This window comes from Nicotiana attenuata, chromosome 9 (genome assembly GCF_001879085.1).
Source record: "Nicotiana attenuata strain UT chromosome 9, NIATTr2, whole genome shotgun sequence".
In the NCBI taxonomy this organism is placed as follows: Eukaryota; Viridiplantae; Streptophyta; class Magnoliopsida; order Solanales; family Solanaceae; genus Nicotiana; species Nicotiana attenuata.
The window spans coordinates 40,078,276-40,100,322 of NC_031997.1; the positions used below are offsets into that span (position 1 = coordinate 40,078,276).

A 22,047-nucleotide genomic window follows, 5' to 3' on the forward strand; every position below is an offset into this window, starting at 1 on the left:
ATTTGCATATTATGATATATGTCATACTTTTCGTATTATTCATTGTTGAGTTATAATTTATAAATATTTTGAATAGACTATTTGTTATAATTTTGTGATTTTGATGTAATTTTTATAATTATTTTTTATTTTGTACTATCTTAAAATTCTTGAAATTAGTAAAATTGAAAGATCCGTGGGACTTACCCATATCTCAAGGCTTACACCTCACCTCGTCAGAGGTAAAACGCTTCGCCTCTCGCCCCGCCTTTGAAAACATCAATGCAGAGAACTCTGAAAATGGTTGCTTCCATCGATGGGAGAGGAAACCAAAAGGGTGGACCAAAATTAAAGCCACGTGTGTATACAATAGGACACCACAAGCCAGAGTAATTTTACCAATTTGGCCTTCGTCGTACACAAAAGCTTCACTTATTATATAGTTTAAGTTTAATTTAAAGTGAGATCGGGTAAAGTAATAGTATTATCTTAAGTGAAATATGATGTTTTATAATCTCTTGACTTCAAATACTGCATATTACATGTTCCTAAAAAATTTATTTTGTGCCTCACACAACTGATGCTAATTGTGTGAGGCCTACTTTTTGTCTCACAATTTTATGGTCCCAGAATTTTATGGACCCAAATGTGTAAGATATGGGTCCACAAATATGTGAAATAAAAAGAGGTCTCATACAATTAATTTCAATTGTGTGAGACACACCATAAAATCACTCCATTTTCCTGGGATAATACAAGGATTGACAATTGTAATTTCTCTTTATGGCACTTTTATACTCTAATGGTATTGATAGGTATATGATATATATTTTTTTGCTATAGTGCATTCATGATTATCACGACCTCAATTTCCCTTCGTAGATTGTCGTGACGGCACCTAGTCTCTAAGACTAGGTAAGCCTAACAAACATGCGGAAATGACTAAAACTATAATTTAAAAATCTCAAAACCCAACATATATATAAAGAAAGATCTCCACAACTCAGTGTATATACAATATCTTAAAATCCGGCATAATACAAGTCACAAGCTCTATGACAATATCAGACTCATCCCTATACACTGCATCTAGTAAAGAAGGAAAATATAGAGCTGGATAGAAGGGGACTCCGAGGCCTGCGAACACGGGCAGGTTTACCTTGAAGTCTCCAAATGCGAACTCAGCTCACTAGTACCGGGACTTATAGAAGGTACCTGGAGTTGCACAAAAGGATGTGCAGAAGCGTAGCATGAGTACATCACAACGGTACCCAGTAAGTGACAAGCCTAACCTCGGTAGTGTAGTGACGAGGTCAGGTCAAGGACCTACTGGAAATAATAAGAAACAGGATGAAAGATTTAACAATGTGATAATAATGACAATGAAAACGAAACAAGTAAAGAGTAAGCCAAAAGTTAACTACACAGAATCAAGGCAATTAATACATTACAGAAGGAAACAAGGATTTACAAGTTAAGAAAACAAAGCAACCAAAGATAGTACAAAAAATAGAGAAAAGATCAACAAGGGTCACTACATAGGTTCCGCCTGGTAACCCCAAGTCACAAGAATAACTCACAATCTTTCCTTATATCACCGCGGGAGCCTTTACATTTAGTTTTGAAAATTCTTTTTCCGAAATAGCATCTCGCGTTTTAGCTCACCTTGTTACACCGCATGACGTCTAGTAGTTCCCCTACTAGTCAAGCGTATCAAACCCGCCTTGTCTCACCTCGTGGATTTCAACCTCAAAACCTTATACCACTGCATGCGTATCAATATCACAACGTATCACAAATCACACCTCAAGTTCTCAATATCACTACTTGCCAGAGAAACCAAACAATAACAAAATTTTACAATAATGAGCCCACGGCTCAACCACAATGTACACAAAGTCTCAACAATAACAACCGGAAGTGAATAACTCAATAAAATGATATTTCACAACTTAACACTTTGCCTCAATAGGAATCACGACCTTTATAACTTAATACCAGTTTCAACAACAAGATAATTAAAGAATAGCAACTTCAAGTAAGGAGTTCAACAGTTAAATAAGGAATACGAAATAAAGGAAACAAGAACTTCACTAAACATGTAGGGCAATTATCACTACAGGAAAATAGGTCTTTAACGATGGGAAATCCGGTCGTTAAAACTCCAAATCCGGTCGATATCAGTTAATTACGATGGGGTAAAAACCGGTCGCCGCTGGTCATTAGTGCCTCTGTCGTTAAAGGTAAACGACCGGATTTTAATCCCATCGTAAAAACTCTTTTAACGATGGCAAGGAATCCAGTCGTTAAACCAACATTAGCGAGGGGATTTTCCCATCGTTAAATATCGTCCCAGTCGTTAAACACTTCACTAGCAATAGCCAATTTTCAGTCGTTATTAGTGTTTGGCGACCGGAATTCCATTTGTTAGTTGTATGTACTTTCACGACATGCTTTTCAAAAACCAAAATTTTCCTTTGGTAATGTGAGACTTAAATTAATAAACATATTATACACATTCAACATGATACAAAGAATGAAGTCAATATTGACATAAAACAATCTTTTTTAATTATAAACTACTAAAGCATCTTTGAGTAGCAATAATATATTACATCCAATTGCATCGTCCTTTTTTTTCAATTCCTTAAAGAAAACAGAAAATTAAAGAGATATAGTAGTTTGTACAGATGACGACAACTCCTAATAAAACAAAATAGATTTCCATTGTTCTTCAACAATTCCAGCTGCTAATTCAACTTGCTCGGAATTATCTTTAAGGATGATTCTTCAAACTTCTTCAGGCCTTTTATCTGTTAAAAATGGCTCATATTAGTTGAGTAAGAAAACAAAATTTAATATTGGTAAGTTGCTACCACACAGTAAAATATAAAACCACGAAGCGAAGAACATTTCAAAATACTATAAACAAACAATGCTTCTTATAACAACGTTACTAAATCCAACATTAAGAGTATCATGAAACGTATTACAAATGCTCGCCAACAGTATAATAGCCATAATATTGGGAGCAAATGATATCATACAAAAAAGTATTACTATTCCCTCCTTTTGCACAATGGTGCTTCTCTCTTCATAACACTCCATTAACACTGCAATCTCATTAACTGTTCTTTTAAATATTTTTTTTCAACGATCTCAAACGGAAAAGTGTAAGAAGAAAGCAAGAGTGATCACATACAAGCAAGATCGATAAACAAAGTAAAACAAACACATTTTTTCGAAGAAAATAACAAACAGATTCATAAGAAGGTCCTGAAACATTTACATGGAAACAAGATAACTAAAATAATTAAGATGAAAACAACAATTCCTAGACTATGTTTTTCACTTGTAAGAACCTTAGAAAATGCTCACCCAGAAAATATATAACAACTCGTTATCTCGGGTTTCATTTGCACGACTCAAAATCACCACATATATCTTGTTTAATATGGGGTTATCCTTTTCATGCCCACTTGCCTCTCATAGTGATTTGGAAACTTTCCTTGAATCTGTCATTGTGAAATCTATTGATTTTGGATACGATGAGGGAAAGACGCCACTACGATCAGTTAGCTTCAAGAGCAAAGATACAGAACCAACAATATTGCGATCAGATGGCTTTGGAAAGATGTCGATAGAAAAAACTGTCAGCTTTAGGACAATGGGAAATGCAATGGAGTTCAGTAAAACTTCATCAGAAGAGAAGCACGAGTTTAACGAGTTTCGTAGGTTAGACAGCATGAACGGAGTCTCTGAAATCTCCTCTAGTATATACTAAGAGTCCCAAACATGAGGCAGCTTTAAAGTTGCAGAAAGTGTACAAGAGATTTAGGACTAGAAGAAAAGTAGCAGACAGTGCTGTACTTATAGAGCAAGACAGCTATTAGATTTGGCAGAACTCAAACATAGTTCTATTTCATTTTTTGATCTTGATAAACACAACACAGCTGTTTCATGTTGGTCGAGGGCAAGAACTAGAGCAGCCAAGGTAAAATTTGGGCATATCATTTATGCTTCTGAAAGTTAATGCAAGATGGGAAACTCTTCTACAAGATAGTAAAAGATACAAAACTGTGAATTTGGTCCACATGAATTTGCATCTTTTAGCTTGCCAGGCACATATAATATTATATGTTCAAACAATGAATCTGAGATGCACATATCTAATTGGATTATTAGAGTAACTATACATATATCAAGGTCAGTACTTTATTTAACTAACAATAAAAGATTTCACTAAATTCATTTAAGGATATTCATCATGTAAAAATAGGTAGAAAGCTTACGCACCTGTTAAATACTTCAACTTGTACTTTGTTAGACTTGTAGATGGTGCTGATGAAGGTTGATCAACCAGTAAGCTTATAAGATGATCATACTTAGACTCAAAGTCGTCCATACGTTTTTCCAGAGATTCTTTTCCTTTTTTAGTTGCATTCTGCTCGGTCTGTAGTGATTCTTTTTCTTTTCGAGTTGCATTCAGCTCAATCAGTATTGCAGCCTTTGAGGAGCTACCGCCTTTCAACTCCTTAGTGGTTATACCACCCCCTAATCCAACCATATGACTCTTGTTTTGAGGTCCGAAACACCTTTCTATTACCTCGATATTCGTAAGAGCTGGCTCAGATTGTACCATCTCTTGTATTTCAGCCTATAAAATACAAGAAAATTTGAAATAACAAAATACATAAAAATAAAATAAAGGATGTAAAATGAAGTTCATCAATAAACATACATATTTTTTACTAGCTTCAGGTTCTACAAGCGTGTCGTTTCTCTTGTGAGTCTCAAAGAAGATAGTCCCCATGTTCGGTGGATTACCGTCTTTGCCTCCCTTCAAATTGAAATAAACAAGTCAAACAAAGACATTAAACACTGCCTGAAGATCCCTCATCAGCTGCCTCAGTAGTGCTGGACTGCAAGGCTTATTAATAATAATTTCAATCACCAAGTTAATTGTAATTGCTACTATCCTCAGGTGTTACGGATAAGCTGCAGCATTCCCTAGACATCAAATCTGGGATATTATGCCTACTTTGTATGTTTTAAAAAAGGTGTTTTGCATATTAAATAAGAGAGAGGAGATTGATGAACTTATAAAGCTCTAATTTATGCCTCCCTTGTTGCATCTAGTTGTAAGAAAGAGATGAAAGAGACATAAGGTAAATATAGCCATTAAGGAAAATTCAGGATCATATGGAGCTACATGGATGCAGACTACTTCAATCTGACTCTACCAAAAGCCAGCAATTATGACATGCATTAAGCTATGAAATCACGGAGCACTGAAACTAAAGTAAGCAGCAAGTGATCTACTGCAGCAGAACATTGCCATCAAGAAAGATATACTGTCATGACAATTGCTGATTAACAGGAGAGTGGTAATAGCTAGCCCTATGAAGGTAAAAGATGTCGAGCAGAAGACTAGATCACCTCAAGTTGAAAAACAGTAAAAAGATCCCATGCAGAAAATTTATATAGTACCGGTCAAGTCCTTTACTTCCATATTATTCTATTGCAATTTTTTTTAGAATTAGTAATTGTGTAACATTTCTAAAGCAAACATATAAAATCAAAACCAATAAAGCAAACAGTGTAGCTTGCAGTTCAAGGTGCAAAAATTAAACTGGAAAAAGCACTCTTCAGCGAATATGAATCGGATTGCAATGTGCACTTACCAGCTCGTAAATAATTTCTCTAATCGGCTTGCTACCCGTACGATGAGGCATTCTCAAGTTAGACCTATTGATCGAGTTTCTAATACTTGTTTCCTATATTAAGAACAAACCATTGAAATCATGAACTGTTACTTACAATAATAAGAAGTTAAAAAGTAGTTATGAAGTCTTACCTTAAATTTTTCACTTAAAAAATGTTCCTTTACCAATCATTCCCAATCACTCTTGTCTACCTCCTTCGGGACATCCTTTAGAGCTTCATGCAATGGCTTAAACTTCACATACCTGTGCAATGATCCTCTCCAATTGGTCCATAACTTATTCATATGGTTTAAGACATGATCTCTTTGATGATTCATGTCATCACTGTCAAATTTGTCCTACAATATTTTGCAAAATCATCAATCAAAAAAGGAAAATTGAAACGGAGAAGTTACACCTGATCCCCTTTTATAAGGTACTTTATTATTTTGACTTTAGGCTTTGCAGGATTCAAATAGTAACTGCATCTGTTATTCTCTGAAAGTTTCTAAGGATAAAGCGAAGAAAGGAGAAAACAAGAGCTAAAGAGAAGGTTGATGTGTTGTAGAAGAGTAGAAGCTGTAGGCCACTTCCAACCTCTTGGTGGTGGATTGGGATATCCATTACTAATTGAACGTTTTGAAAAAGAAGTAACACAGGAAAGAAATCTTAACCTTTACTCTTTTCTGCTTAAATATCAAGCTTTTGTCACATGGGACAGTTAGAACATATAACATGCGCCTAATTCATGTATCACAAGTTGTACTCTTACCAGTGAACCAAAGCCCGGAGATCCTTTTGCAGCCAAGTGAGCTTTGATTTCAAGCTTTTGAATGTGAAAGTCTGAAACTAATTGATCTATCTTAAAGCATACAATAAAGTATCTCTAAAGATCAAGAAGCAACCAAGAAACATTGCATCTTTTGTGACATCTTTTTCCTTATCACTAACTTTAGTATTCCTGTACCACTTACAGCAATATGTTGTTCTTTTTTTCTCTTTTAACCCAAGTAAAAGTACAACAGAAGAAAAATGGTACAACAGGAAACTATACATAGTATGCCATGATAAAAAACTGGTACCATATGCCTGGAACTAAAGTATAATGTCAGACTTGGATCCTCTCACTTAAAATGGATAATTCAAACTAAGACATTTTTAGTGGCAGAGAATAAAATTATAATTTTGAAGGCAGAATAAGATTCCAACCTTGAATAACATCAGCAATGTATAAGTCGCAAAGTATATAGACACTCAAAGACAATATAGGATAGAAGATCTGAATTGCAAAGGACAAAATAATTCCATGAGTTAGCCTTTCCATGTAAAAGCAGTAAGCCTATCCAAACCATCAAACTGAATGTAAAGACTAGAAGACTATAGCAGATACAGAGTGGCATCAATATAAGGAACTCGGCGACATATCAAAGTCTCCTTAATTCAGAGGAGTAAAGCAAAGATCCTAATGAGGTAAATTGGAAAAGGGTGGCACCAAAAAAGTAAAAGAAATGCCAGCTTTTTCTGCATGCGGCAGATGAAAAGTTTGGTGTTCATTTGCTATTGAAGTTGATGAATAAACTAAACCTATTATGCAATCATCAATTTACTTGTCCTCCATCACAAGATAGTCTGCTAACTCATAAACTTGAACATGATCCAGAACTGCCAGAAAATCAGAGAAATGCAACAAGCAGTCTTCAACCATGCTAATATTATGCCAGTATACATAAAAGTAATAGAAGAAAAATTTCTCGTTAAGCTAATTTTGACTGCTAAATGCACAAAAAACACACAAACACGCACAAAACCCCCATTTATTTTGCACACTTAACAGGTCATAGCAAATGTAAGATGAAACTATCCATAGAAATGCAAGACCCAAGTATCAAAAAAACAAAGAACGGACAAAAAAGACAAAGACCCAAAAACAAAGAAAGTATTGCTTTAATAGTGGTTTAAATACTTACCGTAACAGCTCGCCACATGTGTTCCAGCTTATCTTCTCCGATGTCCTTCCATGAATGTACTTGCAACGGACACATATTACGATCACGAACTAATATACCCAAGTGTCTCGAAAATGAGGCTTGATGCTTTCCAACAACCCGATTGTTGTAAAAGTTAACTCTAAACTTTTCTCCGGGTTTGAGTCCTGCTACATCTTTATTCTTGTTCTTTCCTCTCACCTTTTTTGGCTTTTCAGGTTCACATAAATCTGCAAATTTGTAACATAAAATAAATTCCAGTCTTATAACAAACTAAAAAAATATTAAACTTGAGACCTTGCATCATTTCATCTTCTTGAGCGAGGGAAACATCATCTTCCATCGGATCGAAACTAGGAGGCATAAGATTAGTACTATTATGTGCTTGCTTATTCTGCTCGGAAGCTGCTGAGTTGTGATTTTTACTTTCGCCAACCAGATTTCTCTTTCCAACGCTTCCTTTTGCCGAGCTCGAAGATCTTAAGTTTTGCCCACATCCCTTGCTAAAGCACTAGGTTGACTGTAAGTGTCTCGTACATTCTTCAAAATAGCTCCAACTTCTGCAAATTTTGATTTGAGTAAAGCATAAAATAACTTCTAGTCTTATAATATACAAAAATTAAATAATTAAAACTTGAGACCTTGCATCATTTCAGCTTCTTAAGTGAAGGGAATGTCGTCTTCCATGGTATTAAAACCAGGAGGTATAAGATTATTACCACTATGTGCTAGCTTATTCTGCTTAGAAGCCCCTGAGTTGTAATTTTTAATCTCGCCAATCAGATTTTTTTTGCCAATATTTATCTTTGCAGAGCCCAAAGATCGAAAGCTTTGCCCTCGTCCCCTTGCTAAAGCCGCAGGTTGAATGTATGCATGATGTACATTCTTCAAAGCTGCTCCTGTTTCTGCAAATTTTGATTTATGTATGGACGAAAAACCTATAATAGTCCAATAAGAAACAAAACAAAAAATAAAAATTATAACTTAAGAGACCTTGTATCGCTTCGGGGTCTTGAGCGAGGGGATCATCCTCTTCCATCGAAGCAAAACCAGGGGGCACAAGATTATTAGTATGTGCAGGCTTATTCTGCTCAAAAGCTGTTGAATTGTGATTTTTACTTTCTCCAATCAGAGTTCTCTTTCCAATACTTGTTTTTACAGAGCCCAAAGATCCAAAGTTGTGTCCCCTTCCCCTTGCTAAAGCACCAGGTTGAATATATGCATGATGTACATTCTTAGAAGTTGCTCCCATTTCAGACTTCTGAAATTTTGATGGATTCATGTCAACCTAAAATAAGATAAAAGTATGGAGTAACTATTAGCTGAAAAAGATAAAAATCAATAAGATGAGTAATAAAATTATTTATCCACACAAAATTTCCCGTGCCAATATTACTGATAAAAGAATTAACTTGTGTTAGAATTAGAAAACACAGACAAAATACAATAAGGCGAAACTTGTAAAACCACATAGAGACCAAGCATATGGCAGTTGCTCCAAGTCCTTACAGAAACTTCTTCACTTGCAATCAGTTCCACATAGGTACCTTGTTATGCTATGTGTATATAAGATATTTTAAGTGTCATCAGTTCTATTCACCTGAATTGTTGATTGTTTATAATATGTATGACTGCAGAATTTGTGGCCAAATTTATGAGCATATACAGGAAAAATTTGGGCAACCGTCAGCAGTTTCACTAAAATTCGTGACTACATGGAGGCTATTATGATTGAGGGAAGGCTCAAATTTTGGCGCAACAAGTCTTCCCCTTTTATCAAACAGTCTACATTCACGATGGGATAACAGTTATTCTTGGGAAACTATGGCAGATTGTAAAGATTATCTTGTGTGAATGTGGCGATGCATACAAACAGAAAGATTGTATGCATCTGGTGCAAGTTTTTTGGGAATTCTTGAGCTGGTCTGTCATTATAGCCTTATAACTTAGAATTCAAGAGCAGAAAACTTTATCTGACCCAAAAGCATTTCACAATAAGTTTCACCTGAAGCAACATCATAGGACTGCTGGAAAGTAACCAATGCAAGTGGAAATGTTCTGTCCTGAAGGAAAGAAGAATGGAATAAAGGGCAGGGGATCTACGGAATTGAATGAGTTCGAAGATATACTATAAGGTCAATGTAGTGTTAAGAATCTGATCCTTCCTATAATGCTAATTAAACTGAAGACTATATCTAAAATACATTCGATTACACATTTTGAACTCCTTAAATCTAACTACTGGTACAATTTATTTTTTAATCAGAAGGAAACATCTTGACAAAGATTAACATTTGTTTTGCTAGGAATAGAGTCACCCATGCTTAGTTTCCCTAGAGTACAGAAAACTTGCACTAGATCCTGGCTCCTCTCAAATATGCAGAGAGCTTTCCCTCATCAAAAAGCTGGCCTGGGCACTTCTAGATATGAAGATCTAGCCTACTTCCTATCTGTTTCTCTTTCATTTCTTCTATTCAATGATAGTACAGATCCTTATCAACCAAGAACCTAGACAATGAGAACACTTTAGGCTAACCAAGTCAAGGATCAAAATCAATTCTGCAACTCTCCCTCCTTCCTGGTAAGATTCTTTCCGCACATATTTAAAATTATTCCAGAAAACAAAAATTGCAATTAAAAGGAATACATAACCAAGAAGCTTATGTGAAATGTGAGATACAAGCATGCAGAATGATCCATCCACTTGGCAACAGCATACACAAAACACAAGTATAGACATGGTTGTTTATAAAGCTAAATTTTTTTCCCAGTATTACATCTCACAGTTCCGCAGCACTCAATAACAGAAAAACAGAAACCAATATTAGTTCCTGTCAAAAAGGGAAAAACTTTATAGCCAACTGCTGATGAAAGAACTTATCTGTGGTTAGAAAAACAAATACAACATACATGATACAACAAGGCTGCACTTGTAAAACCACATAGCCCAACAACATATTCTTTCCAATTTCTTTCAAGAAAGAAAGAGAAGACAATCATTAGCAGCACAAAATGTTCACATTAATAAGATACGATCAAAGATGAATCAATTTTTCCACCTCATAAAAATTAAAGAAATAAAACGAGTACATCAGACTGCAGGGAGTATCCATAATAGTCGTTTACATTTTTATTCCTAGCAAGTCCAAAAAATCCATGAACAGATTCATACTAATTATCAGTTCCAGTTATCCTAGAAAAGCGAGAAGCAAGAGGCCTAAGGAAATAAATATTAACAACATACATGATAAAGGTCAAAAACCTTCATCAGTTCTTTTCCTTTTCATTTGTGTAGAATTATCCAAAATCTCCAAATCGTCATCCTTTTCTTGCAAAATGTCAAAAGTATCACGAGTTACAACTTTTCTTGCAACATGCCAGCCTTTATTTGAAGGATCGTCGATATAAAATACTTGTAATGCTTGGTTAGCTAATACAAATGGCTCATTAGTTTTCAATAATCGCTGACGGTTAACACTCACAAAGCCATATTCATCCATTTTAACTCCCTTTTCTTGGTCATACACATCAAACCACATACATATAAACAAGATCACTCTTTTTCCTCCAATAAATTGCAATTCAAGAATCTCAATAAGTTCTCCATAATAATCAATATTTTTATTCTCTTCATCTGTCTCACCAACTACAACCACCCCGTAGTTTTGAGTTCTAAACTCCTGTCATACTCTTCCACATGAAACCTATATCCATTAGTAATGTAACCTTTAAGACGTCTCACATATGGCAGGGGACCACGTGACAAAATGAGCAAATCTTCCATTTTCTTACTGTTATCACATTTGTACAATTCAACAACCTATCAAAATCAATTATATAATTTAATTAGCAAATACTATATAAATATTATGTTTAAAAAAATAACAATAGTATATAACTAGTACTAACCTTTTTTTTAAACCAGCTAATGAACTCCCTATCGGAATGTTTTTGAGAGGTATCACCTGGAATTTGTGAAAACTCTCTACAAAGAATTAAAGAATAACATATCATTTTAATTGAAATCATGGTTAAAGTATAAGTGAATTATTATGTCGAGTCAATACTTACTCGAGAAATGGTTGAATTTCATCACAGTTCTTCAAAATATAAATATGTGCTTGCTCTAATTCATCTGGATTAAGTTTATCTATTTCTCCAGCTCTTAATTCTTTTCCAGGTTGACAAAACACCGATAAACCTCCATCACATTCAATAATACCACCATCATAATTCCGCTCAAGGTGATTAAATTTTGTTTCCATTGTATGCAAATACCTTGAACATAAAGTCAAACATTCAGTTGCCAAATATCCCTCCGCGATAGAACCTTCTGGGCAAGCCCTATTACCAACTAAAGATTTCAAAAAGTATAGCCATCGCTCCACTGGATACATCCATCTATATTGAATAGGTCCAGCAATCATAGCCTCATTAGCTAAATGGATCGGCAAGTGCACCATCACATCATATTTATTCCCATTTTTAATTGGATGCAATTCTTTCCTTATGTTCATTGCTTGCAAATCCAATCGAGCTTTTATGGTATCTTTAGTTTTTCCTTTGACATTTAAGATTGTCCCCAAAATATTGTCACATACATTTTTCTCGATATGCATCACATCTAAATTATGTCGCAACAATAGAGTTTTTCAATAGGGAAGATCAAAGAAAATACTCTTCTTATTCCAATTATCACCCTTACTCTCATGTGATATTTTAGGCTTCTTCTTTGGATCATTTGTTAGTGGTAAACCATCTAAGTCAGCCACTTGATCAAGTATATCCTCACCCGATAAAACTTTGGGCGGTAGTCTTCGCTCCTTAGTGCCATCAAGTGACTCTTTATCATTTCTCCATTTGTGATTAAGAGGAAGTAAGTGTCTATGACCCATATAACACTGCTTTTTACCATTTTCTAACCTGATTGAGGAAGTTTTTTTATTGCAACATGGGCAAGCTAATTTTCCTTTTGTACTCCATCCAGATAAATTTGCATAGGCCGAAAAGTCATTAATGGTCCATAATAGAGCTGCATGCAATATAAAGTTCTGTTTGGTTGACGCATCAAAGGTCTCCACTCCAGTTTCCCATAATTCCTTTAATTCATCCATCAATGGCTGAAGATAAACATCAATTGCATCTCCCGGACTTTCAGGACCAGGAATAAGCATCGACAAAATAAAATTCTCTTGCTTCATACATAGCCAAGGTGGTAAATTATAAGGAATAAGTACAACAGGCCAAATGCTATACAGGGTTCTAGAACTTCCAAATGGTTGAAAACCATCACTAGCAAGTCCAAGTCGAACATTTACGAGGTTCAGCGGCGAAAGACTAGTGAAGTTCATCAAACTTTTTCCATACCATTGAGTCAGCTGGGTGCCTCATCATTCCATCGACAACTCTTTTTTCATGATGCCATGTCATTAAAGATGATATCTTTGAGGACATAAACAATCTTTGGAGTCTTGGATTTAAGGGAAAATAACGTAAAATCTTGTGCGCTATCTTTTTCCCACTCTTAAATTTAGTTTCTCCACTATGTTTATCCTCTTTCCATCTAGATGCTCCACAAACTTTGCAAGATTCAAGAAACTTGTCATCCTTCCAATACAACATGCAATTATTCTTACACACATCAATCTCCTGTAAGAAAGTCCAAGATCCCGAATTATCTTCTTTGCCTCATAATATGAATCTGGCAAGTTTGATTCATCAAGCAATAGATCTTCCTTCAACATCTTCAACAACATTGTAAATGACTCATGACTCCAACGCCCAATACTTTTGATATGAAGCAATTTAACCATAGTAGAAAGTTTAGATACTTTTGAATTTTGGTACAATGGTTGCTCAAAATCCTTTAAAAGCCTATAGAATTTTTTTGCTTCAAGATTCGGTTCCTCTTCAAGAAAATCATCACCATCAATGTTCGTATTGTCTGCATCAAAATCAGGGTATAAATCTCTTAGGATCCCATGTATTTCATCCTCACCATCAGCTTCTTCAACGTCATCATCTTCTACATCTTCTGAATTTGATTGTGGCTCACCTAACTTTTCCCCGTGATGATACCAAAAAGTATAATTTTGAATTATTCCATATACTATTAAATGTGACTTAACCATCTCACGTGTTCCCGAAGTTGTATTATAACATTTGATACATGGACAACGTATTACACGCGCTTCACTTAATCTTGTAAAAGCAAAATCCAAAAAACTATCCACCCCAAGCTTGTAAGCATTACCAAGTCGGTCATGGATAAGTTCCATCCATTTCTTATCAGGTGCCATAATCTGGTGCATGTGTAATATATATGTATATATGATTAAAATAATGTATTAGCCAAAAGAAAACATTTATTCAACAAGCCAACAAATAAGCAAACACTTCAACTTGTATGTAGTACAAATGTATACTAAAGCAAAATCGATAATAAATCATCGTGTTGTCTTTTAAATGCCTAATTCAGATTGAAAAATCTAAATAAAAGAAAACAGAGGTTATATACGTGAGCTTTCTAAAGTATCACAACCACGATGGATGCTTTAGAAACAAAACAATGATCATCTAACAATTTTTACAATAATGAATACAATATCACTAAGAAATATAACTAAGAAAAGGTGGGATACTGAATTCATGACAGAGAAACAATTAGGGAACTTATAATTCCAACACTTCTAGTTTGACTTGAAAGTTATTTATTGGAATTCTATGTGAGATTATTGATGTCATGGTCCTATAGGTTTAAAATCTGCATATCTGTCTCTAAAGTGATCATGCCCCCATCGGACAACAGATATTCAAAAACCCAAGCTACGAGCAGAGTGTGTTATCAGAAACAGAAACAATGAAAAAACAGACATCTTAAGAAGAGAAAAAGTGAAATTCTCTCTTCCACTGATTGTACAGAAGAGCAAAATTTTAGTTATTAATATAGCATGAGTTATAACCTCGAAATAAAATGTTATTATTAGAGGCTGATATATCATGCCAACTTTTCTCTTGCATCAGCATGTCCAAGTTTCATGGCAACTGTAACCACCAAAGTTGGATTCGTTTAAGATGCTTTATATTGATCAACAAAATAGAAAATGTCAACTTTTACTTTCTAAAGGTGATGATAGAAGTCTGACAACTTTGAAATATGTATATGAATATCAACAGCATATCTCCAGCACATTTTCTCTAATTTGAAAAGTTCTTAGCTTCTTTAAAAAGATATGAACCAGTAGCAACTAGCGTTTTAGGTTAGGTACTGATCCTAGTTGGACAAGCAGGCAATACAAACATTGAGTGAGATGGAGAGTGCAAGCATAATTTCCCTCATGAAAATCGCAAGGTCTAAAAGAAACAATGCAAAGTCCAACTGATCAAAGATTCATACTTGCATGAAACAACTAGGGTAGCACAATCAAGGTAAACATCTTCAAAATGGAGAGTACGTCTGTTTTTATGAACTATGACAATCATAAAGAAACATCCCCTCCCCAATCATGCCAGGCAACGGGCTCGATTCTGCTGTACCCATATCAATTCTTTTGATGATATTTTTTTGTTTTACCCAAATACGTAGTTAGTAAAAGATATCCAAGCACATCAATACCTTAACCTTAAGAATATTTCATTCCAAAAAAATAGGCCAATTTTGTTTCAGTTGCCACTAAATTATTATAATCTGCTTAATCATTCCCCTATATTTGTTTGCTGATTGCTATAATGTCAAAGTATGCAATTTCATAAGTCACTAATATGGACATGGACGGGGAACAGTATTTTTGAGAGCGCAAAGCGCAAAAAAGCGACAAGGGCTCGCCTCGCTTCAAAAGCGAAGCGCAAAGCGAAGCGCACGCTTTATTAAAGTGAAGCGCAATTCTTAAAAAACATAATGTAAAATTATAAATAATCAAAAACATCAATTTAAATACTTAAAATTAGGTACTAGGTACCACCAAATCATCCACAAACCATCCACAAACCATAGGACAAGCAAAATCAAAGCTACTAAATTACTAGAAGTCAATCAACATCTTATTCTTCTACTCTTCTTCTTCTTCTTCAAGATTGTCAAAATCTTGAATTCCTCTAGTATCTTCATATTGCTCGTCATCTTCTTCTTCCCCCTCCTCTTCATGATCACTTTCCTCTTCATCAATTAGGGATAGGGATCGACTTGTAGTAGCCACACTTTTTCCCTTCCTAATAGAGCTTGAACTTGGAGTATATCTCCTTAAACCATAAGGATTCTCCCCAACTCCACTACCAACCGCAACATCACCCCAAGTGAAATCGGAGTCGCCTTCAAATACTTCTTCATCTTCACAATTTTTGGGGACTCCGGTTAGCCACTCATTAGCCTCATCAATATTGTCCAAAAGAATTGGATCAATTATATTGCGGTGGTTGTACCGACGCCTCAATGCTCTATTGTATTTTATAAACACTAGATTATGGAGGCGCTTCAAGGTTAGTCGATTCCTTTTCTTTGTATGAATCTGCAAAAAAGATGTGTCAACTAATTAGTATTTAGTAGGAGTTTGGACAATTGAGATATAATCTACTTTATCTCAAAACACGAAATAATTCTTTTTATTTCTCACGTGTTCAAAAACACTCCAGTTCCTTTCACATCCGGATGAGCTACAAGTTAAGCTTAGAACTTTGATGGCGAAAGTCTGTAACTCCGGAGTCTCTACACCATATTGGTCCCACCATTCAACTATAGAAGTCAAAAAAAATATTCAAGAGTTAATAAGTATAAAAAATACATTGAAGTTAGAGCTATAAAATATAGAAACACTTGGTCACCTGGCGACTTCGTCGTTCTTTGTTTAATAGCAAGTCGAAGCTTAAAAAGTCCTTCAGCTGCCTTGTAAGTAGCAAGCTGATCTACTATCTTTTCTTGCAAGTCTTCATCTGGGTTCAACTTGATAACAACCTGATGGAATCCTGTCCACACTTCTTTAGCCAATGAATTCTTCTCATGCTGCTCATAAAAGAGTGATGGGTTCAGAATAAGTCCAGCTGCATGCAAAGGTCTATGAAGTTGCTCATCCCATCTTGCATCAATGATCTGAAAGACCTTTGCATATTTTTGCTCATCACTGAATGATGCTTGAATAGTCTCCTTGGCCCTATCCATAGCTTCATAGAGGTAGCCCATTGATGGTTTTGCCTCCCCATCTACCAAACGGAGTACTTTAACCAAAGGGCCACCAATTTTAAGAGCATGAAGGACATTATTCCAAAAAGAATAAGAAAGAATAATGCGTGCAACCTCTTTCCCCGCACTTTCCTTTGCAAATTTACTCCTGCTCCATTCCTCTGAAGTGACCATCTTTCTCAAATTGTCTTTTTGACAGTGGAGACTACGCAAAGTCAAGAAAGCAATGGCGAACCTTGTCTTGCCCGGTTTCACCAAATTTTTTTGCATGGTGAATCTTCTCATCATATTCAATAACAAGGGCCGCTGACAAATATAAGAATGTAATCTAACGCCCTGGCCAAAAACTGTAGAGAAGGGTCTTTCCTTGAAAATATCCCCGAACATCAAGTTGATACAATGAGCCGCACATGGAGTCCAATAGACATTCTTGTACGCTCCTTCAATCATGCCACCCATTTTCACATTTTCACTTGCATTATCAGTGACCACTTGAACAACTTTGCTTGGACCAATCTTTTCGATGGTGTTCTGAAACAAGGTGAACATTTTGATGTGGTCGGTGGATGAGTCGCTAGCATCAGTAGACTCAAGAAACAAACTTCCCCAGGGAGAATTCACCAACACATTAATAATCATTTTCCCCGTTCTTGTCGTCCACTTATCCATCATAATGGAGCAGCCGTACTTGTTCCACACAACTTTATGCTCCTAAACAATTTTATTAGTCTCCTCCACTTCCTTATTTAGATAAGGACCTCTTATTTCATGGTAAGTGGGAGGCTTTATTCCAGGTCCGTATTGACCAACGGCCTCAATAAAGTCTCCAAAAGAGTCATAGTTTACACAATTGAAGGGGAGCCCAGCATCATAGACCCATCGTGCAAAAGCTCTAACTGCACGATCCCTCAAAATGTCTTTAGCAATTTTTTGTACATCTTTTCCACCACCCTTTGCTCCCTGCTTATTTGAGAAGTAGCAATCTATAGGACCTTTAGTCGATGATCCAAGGCTTGACCCATCTCTTCCCCGTTTTGTTGGAAGTGACAATTCTTCAATATCATCATCATCATCATCATCATCAAGATTGGTCACCATTGGTTGATGAACCATTTGATTTTTTTGCTCCTTTTTCTTCTCAACAAAATTCTTTATTTCTTCCCTCACCTCCGGTGGACATTTCGGACAACTTGTGACGTTTCTATCGCCACCAATTAGATGGTATTTAAAGCGATAAATTCCACCCGTTGTAATCTTGTTGCAAAACTTGCATACAACATTTGTATTCTTCTCATTAACTCTCTCACCATAGCTCCAAGCCGGGTCTTTCTCTTTCGAACTTTGAGACATTTTAATATCCCTATTAAGATATAAGAAAAAACATAATCAATAAACTGAAAATACATATAATATATATAATAATTAATTATATAAACTGAAATATACATTTAAAAAATCACATAAACTAAAAATAATACATATATATAATTAATTTTATATGCTGAAATATAATAATAATTTAATTTTATATGCTGAAATATAATAATAATTTAATTGTATATGCTGAAATATAATAATAAATGAAATACATATAATAATTAAATATATATGCTGAAAAAATACACAAACGAAAAGGAAAAAGAAAGAAAAAATTGTTCCTTTATCCTTAGTCCTTACTCTGTTCTGGACCGGAGAAACAGAGAAAGAAAGAAAGAAAGAAAGAAGAAGAATGAAAAAAAAACGAGAAGAACTGAAGAACTGAAGAAGAAAGGAGAAAGGAGAAGAAGAAATTACCTGGGTCAGCAATGGCGAGTGTCGCGAGCGAGAAAGGAGAACTCGAGCGAGAGAGAAAGCGTCAGCAATGGCGTCTCTGTTTTTGGATTTCAGCTTCAGCAGGTAAAAAAACCCTAGGTTTTGTGAGTCAACTCTGTTTTGTCGAAGGGGAAGGGGTTTTTGGTCGATTTAGGGTCTGTTTTGTCTAATAAAATAACAGACCCAAAGTTTTTTTTTTAAAAAAAGACCCCCTGCGCTTTTCTGCAAAGAAGCGATCGCTTCATCGCTTTATCCGCTTCGTCGCTTCATCGCCTTTCCTGTGAAGCGCTCGCTTTCTCCGATCGAGTCGCCTCAGTGTGCTGGAAGCGACAGTAGGTCGCGTCGCGTCGCTTCGCGCTTAAAGCGACGAAGCGCGCGCCTTTCTAAACACTGACGGGGAAGAACTCTATTTATAAAAAATACATAAATATTATAATAATCTTTTTGCAGATTGCTTTGATCACAAATGATCATAAGAAGTGGTTTTTCAGGAACTAAACAGTGAAGTACTAAGGAGCACCACATCTAAACACATATTGTTACAAATTAAGAGGCAAATTCAATTCCTACAAGCATGTTTGATTCTTAAATCCTAATCTTCCAGCAAGCAAACAAACAGCAGAGGTACTACAAGAAGCCTCGCCGTAAAAGGCGTCAATGTAACTATAAATCAGAAAAATATACATATAATTCTAAGAAGAAATCCAATATTTGCAAAGCAGAGAGAGATAAAAAAAGACTCGATTTCACAATAGTTGTGACTACAAGTTTAGCGACACAGATTCACCATTATAACTTGACGGACAAAAACAGGGGGAGTATAGATAGAGTGACGGAGAGAGAACAGAGGGAGGAGATTGGAAAAGAAGCCAACAAAAAGAGACAAAAGCAGAAGGAAAAATCATCCAAATACAATCCAAGCCCATCGTTACCCTCTCTCAAAAATCCCAACACCTAATTTCATCTTTTCTCTTCCTATAGATTAAACTCATCCCAAATCCAGTTGTTTTTTTGGACAAAATCAGCTCAACATTAGCTCTAAAATAATCCCAAAACAAACCCAAAATGCAACAGTAAAACGAAAACTAAAACACAGAAAAAATAGCTCCAAAATGCCACCAACATTTCAGTCGAAAACTCCATGAAAACAAGTTGAAAATCAGTCCAAAACATAAAACAACAACATTAAAGGGTAGTTATAACTTGAGTTTACCTTGACGAGAAGGAGAGCAGAATCCTATTAGCGTTGACCCAAATTCACCAGAGAAGACAGATTATAAGCTACGAACAAAAGCCCAAATTTTTTTGTGATTATCTGTTAGAGTTTTGCTCTGCTCTGTATATATAGTGCTAATTTCAGAACTTCTTCACCGATCGAGGAGTGGCCAGTTGCAGCGAGAGCCTATTTGTTCGTGATTCTTTGCCTCTTCTTCGCTGAAGTTGTTGTGTGTGTTTTGGGATAGCATTAGGCGAGAGATTGTAGGGCTTTTTTTGATAATTTGGGGGTTATGTGCGGATAGTTGGTTGAGAAAATAAAGGAGGGAAAAATTAACGCTTGTTTTTCATTTTTTTTTCAGATTTAACGAGGGGATTGACACAATTTGAAGGACCGGAAATAATTCCCAGTAAAAAATAACTTTAATGACCAGAATAAATGTTGGTCGCTATAAGTACACATATAACGACTGGATTAATTTCCTTTCGTAAAGAAGTGGTCGTTAAAGATCTTTTTTCTTGTAGTGTATTGAGTAAGAGAAAAGACAAGTACACATGTGACAATAGACAAGAAATGATGACTATAACATGTTAAGGTAACTCAATTAAGACATGAAAGGAAAACTACATAGCTAAAACCGGAAATTTTTATATTTAGCCCCTGTACACATTCGTCACCTTGCGTACACGGCTTTCACAAATCACAGTTATTGATCACGCACAACTCTAGTCCTAAAAAGGATAAGCGGACGCTGCAAATATAATCCGGTGTAAAAGTCCAGAGTCGAATCCCACAGAGAACTAAGGATTCCCTATAACTGTTCAATACCACTCGGACAAGCTCGACAATTCCTAAGTTATAATATTAAAATTTTTATGTCTAACTAATTGACTAAAAAATTAAAGAAGTAAATTAAAAATTAGGGATACTAAGTTTTGGAGAAAAGATTAGGAGGTCTAGAGTTATGATTTTTCCAATTATCGGAATCCTTCCCGCTACGTCTTCTATAATCTCGCCTAAGTATTATCTACCGATCGTGAGTACTCTGAGTGTCGTAGCTCTCTCTCGAGAAACTACCGCAATTTACTAGATGTATTCTCTCAAACTATACTAGCTAGCACTAATTCACAGCTCACTATGATCGCACCAAGGTTTCGTTATCTCTAATCCCGCCTTTAAACCCACCATATGGATCTCTCACATACATTAGGAGTGATGTTATTCAACAACTACCTAAATATGTACTCTCTCTCAAGCAGTACACACTAAATAGGAACAGTCAATTGATGGGCATTCAATCAACAACAACAAACACGTAGTTGAACAAGTAGGGAATCCAACGGCTTAATTATATAAAAATATAATAAGAATTCATTCTACAAAAAGGTTCCATCAAAACCCTAGATAACAAATTAGCTATTCATAATAGTATGCATAACTACAATACTAGAATTCATAACCAATAATGGAAATAGGAAGAAGGAAGGGAAAACTCGTAGAAGAATTCTCCGCCTTGCCCACAGTGTGTTCTTGCCTCTTTAGGTCGAATCTGTGTCTCCTTAGCCTCCTTAGATCTAAATTATGTCAAAAGTATGTCAAAGGTGCTCAAAATACCATTTTTCCATGTACATATACCAAGTAGGGTCGGGCCTAAACAATTATACCTTCTCCTACGCGAAAGAGGATACTTTTCCAGGTCAGCTCCGCGGCGGGGGATTCAACCGCGGATTTGGCCGCGGATCTTGGCCAGTTTCTGCCTCACATACGCGGCCAGTGTGCCACCGCGCACTTGTCGCGCATGTTTCACCCTGTCTGTTTGGAATTTGGAAACCATAAAATATGAAATTTGTAGCCCTTTGAATTAGATTTCCAACCATATGTTGTGGAGATCAAATACAGTTTCGAGACAAAAGTTATGTGTATTTTACTAGACAGTTCGCAATATACCTACTCGATTCTTCGTTTCGTTGCTCTATCATCCGTTGATCCTCAAACACCATCCCGGCTTGATTCTTGGGCTTTTACTCATACTTCAAGCTCCAAATCACTTGAATTCATTCCATAACATCTACATAGCTCGGAATCACTCCTACAAGGCATAAAACACACAATTAGTGCAAAACACAAGCGATTAAAGCTCAAACTCAATTAAAGTGCAGTAAATTAGAGTGTAATAAG

General features: G+C 35.7%; 2 protein-coding genes across 3 annotated transcripts; both read right to left on the reverse strand.

The window, feature by feature from the left end:
- On the reverse strand, positions 2,596-6,513 carry LOC109232795. Of its 2 annotated transcripts, XM_019398520.1 has the most exons (6): positions 6,457-6,513; positions 5,837-6,043; positions 5,664-5,756; positions 4,721-4,819; positions 4,276-4,636; positions 2,596-2,792 (listed from the first exon to the last, which is right to left on the reverse strand). In XM_019398520.1, exons 3-6 carry the CDS (start codon positions 5,712-5,714, stop codon positions 2,770-2,772), a joined length of 534 nt encoding a protein of 177 aa, XP_019254065.1. In that variant the 5' UTR covers positions 5,715-5,756; positions 5,837-6,043; positions 6,457-6,513; the 3' UTR covers positions 2,596-2,769. The 2 variants fall into 2 exon arrangements, with proteins under 2 accessions (XP_019254065.1, XP_019254067.1); XM_019398522.1 differs by lacking the exon at positions 6,457-6,513 and having other exon boundaries at positions 5,837-6,132.
- On the reverse strand, positions 15,478-17,910 carry LOC109232296. Its single transcript, XM_019398011.1, has 3 exons — positions 16,487-17,910; positions 16,279-16,397; positions 15,478-16,173 (listed from the first exon to the last, which is right to left on the reverse strand). Exons 1-3 carry the CDS (start codon positions 17,511-17,513, stop codon positions 15,718-15,720), a joined length of 1,602 nt encoding a protein of 533 aa, XP_019253556.1. The 5' UTR covers positions 17,514-17,910; the 3' UTR covers positions 15,478-15,717.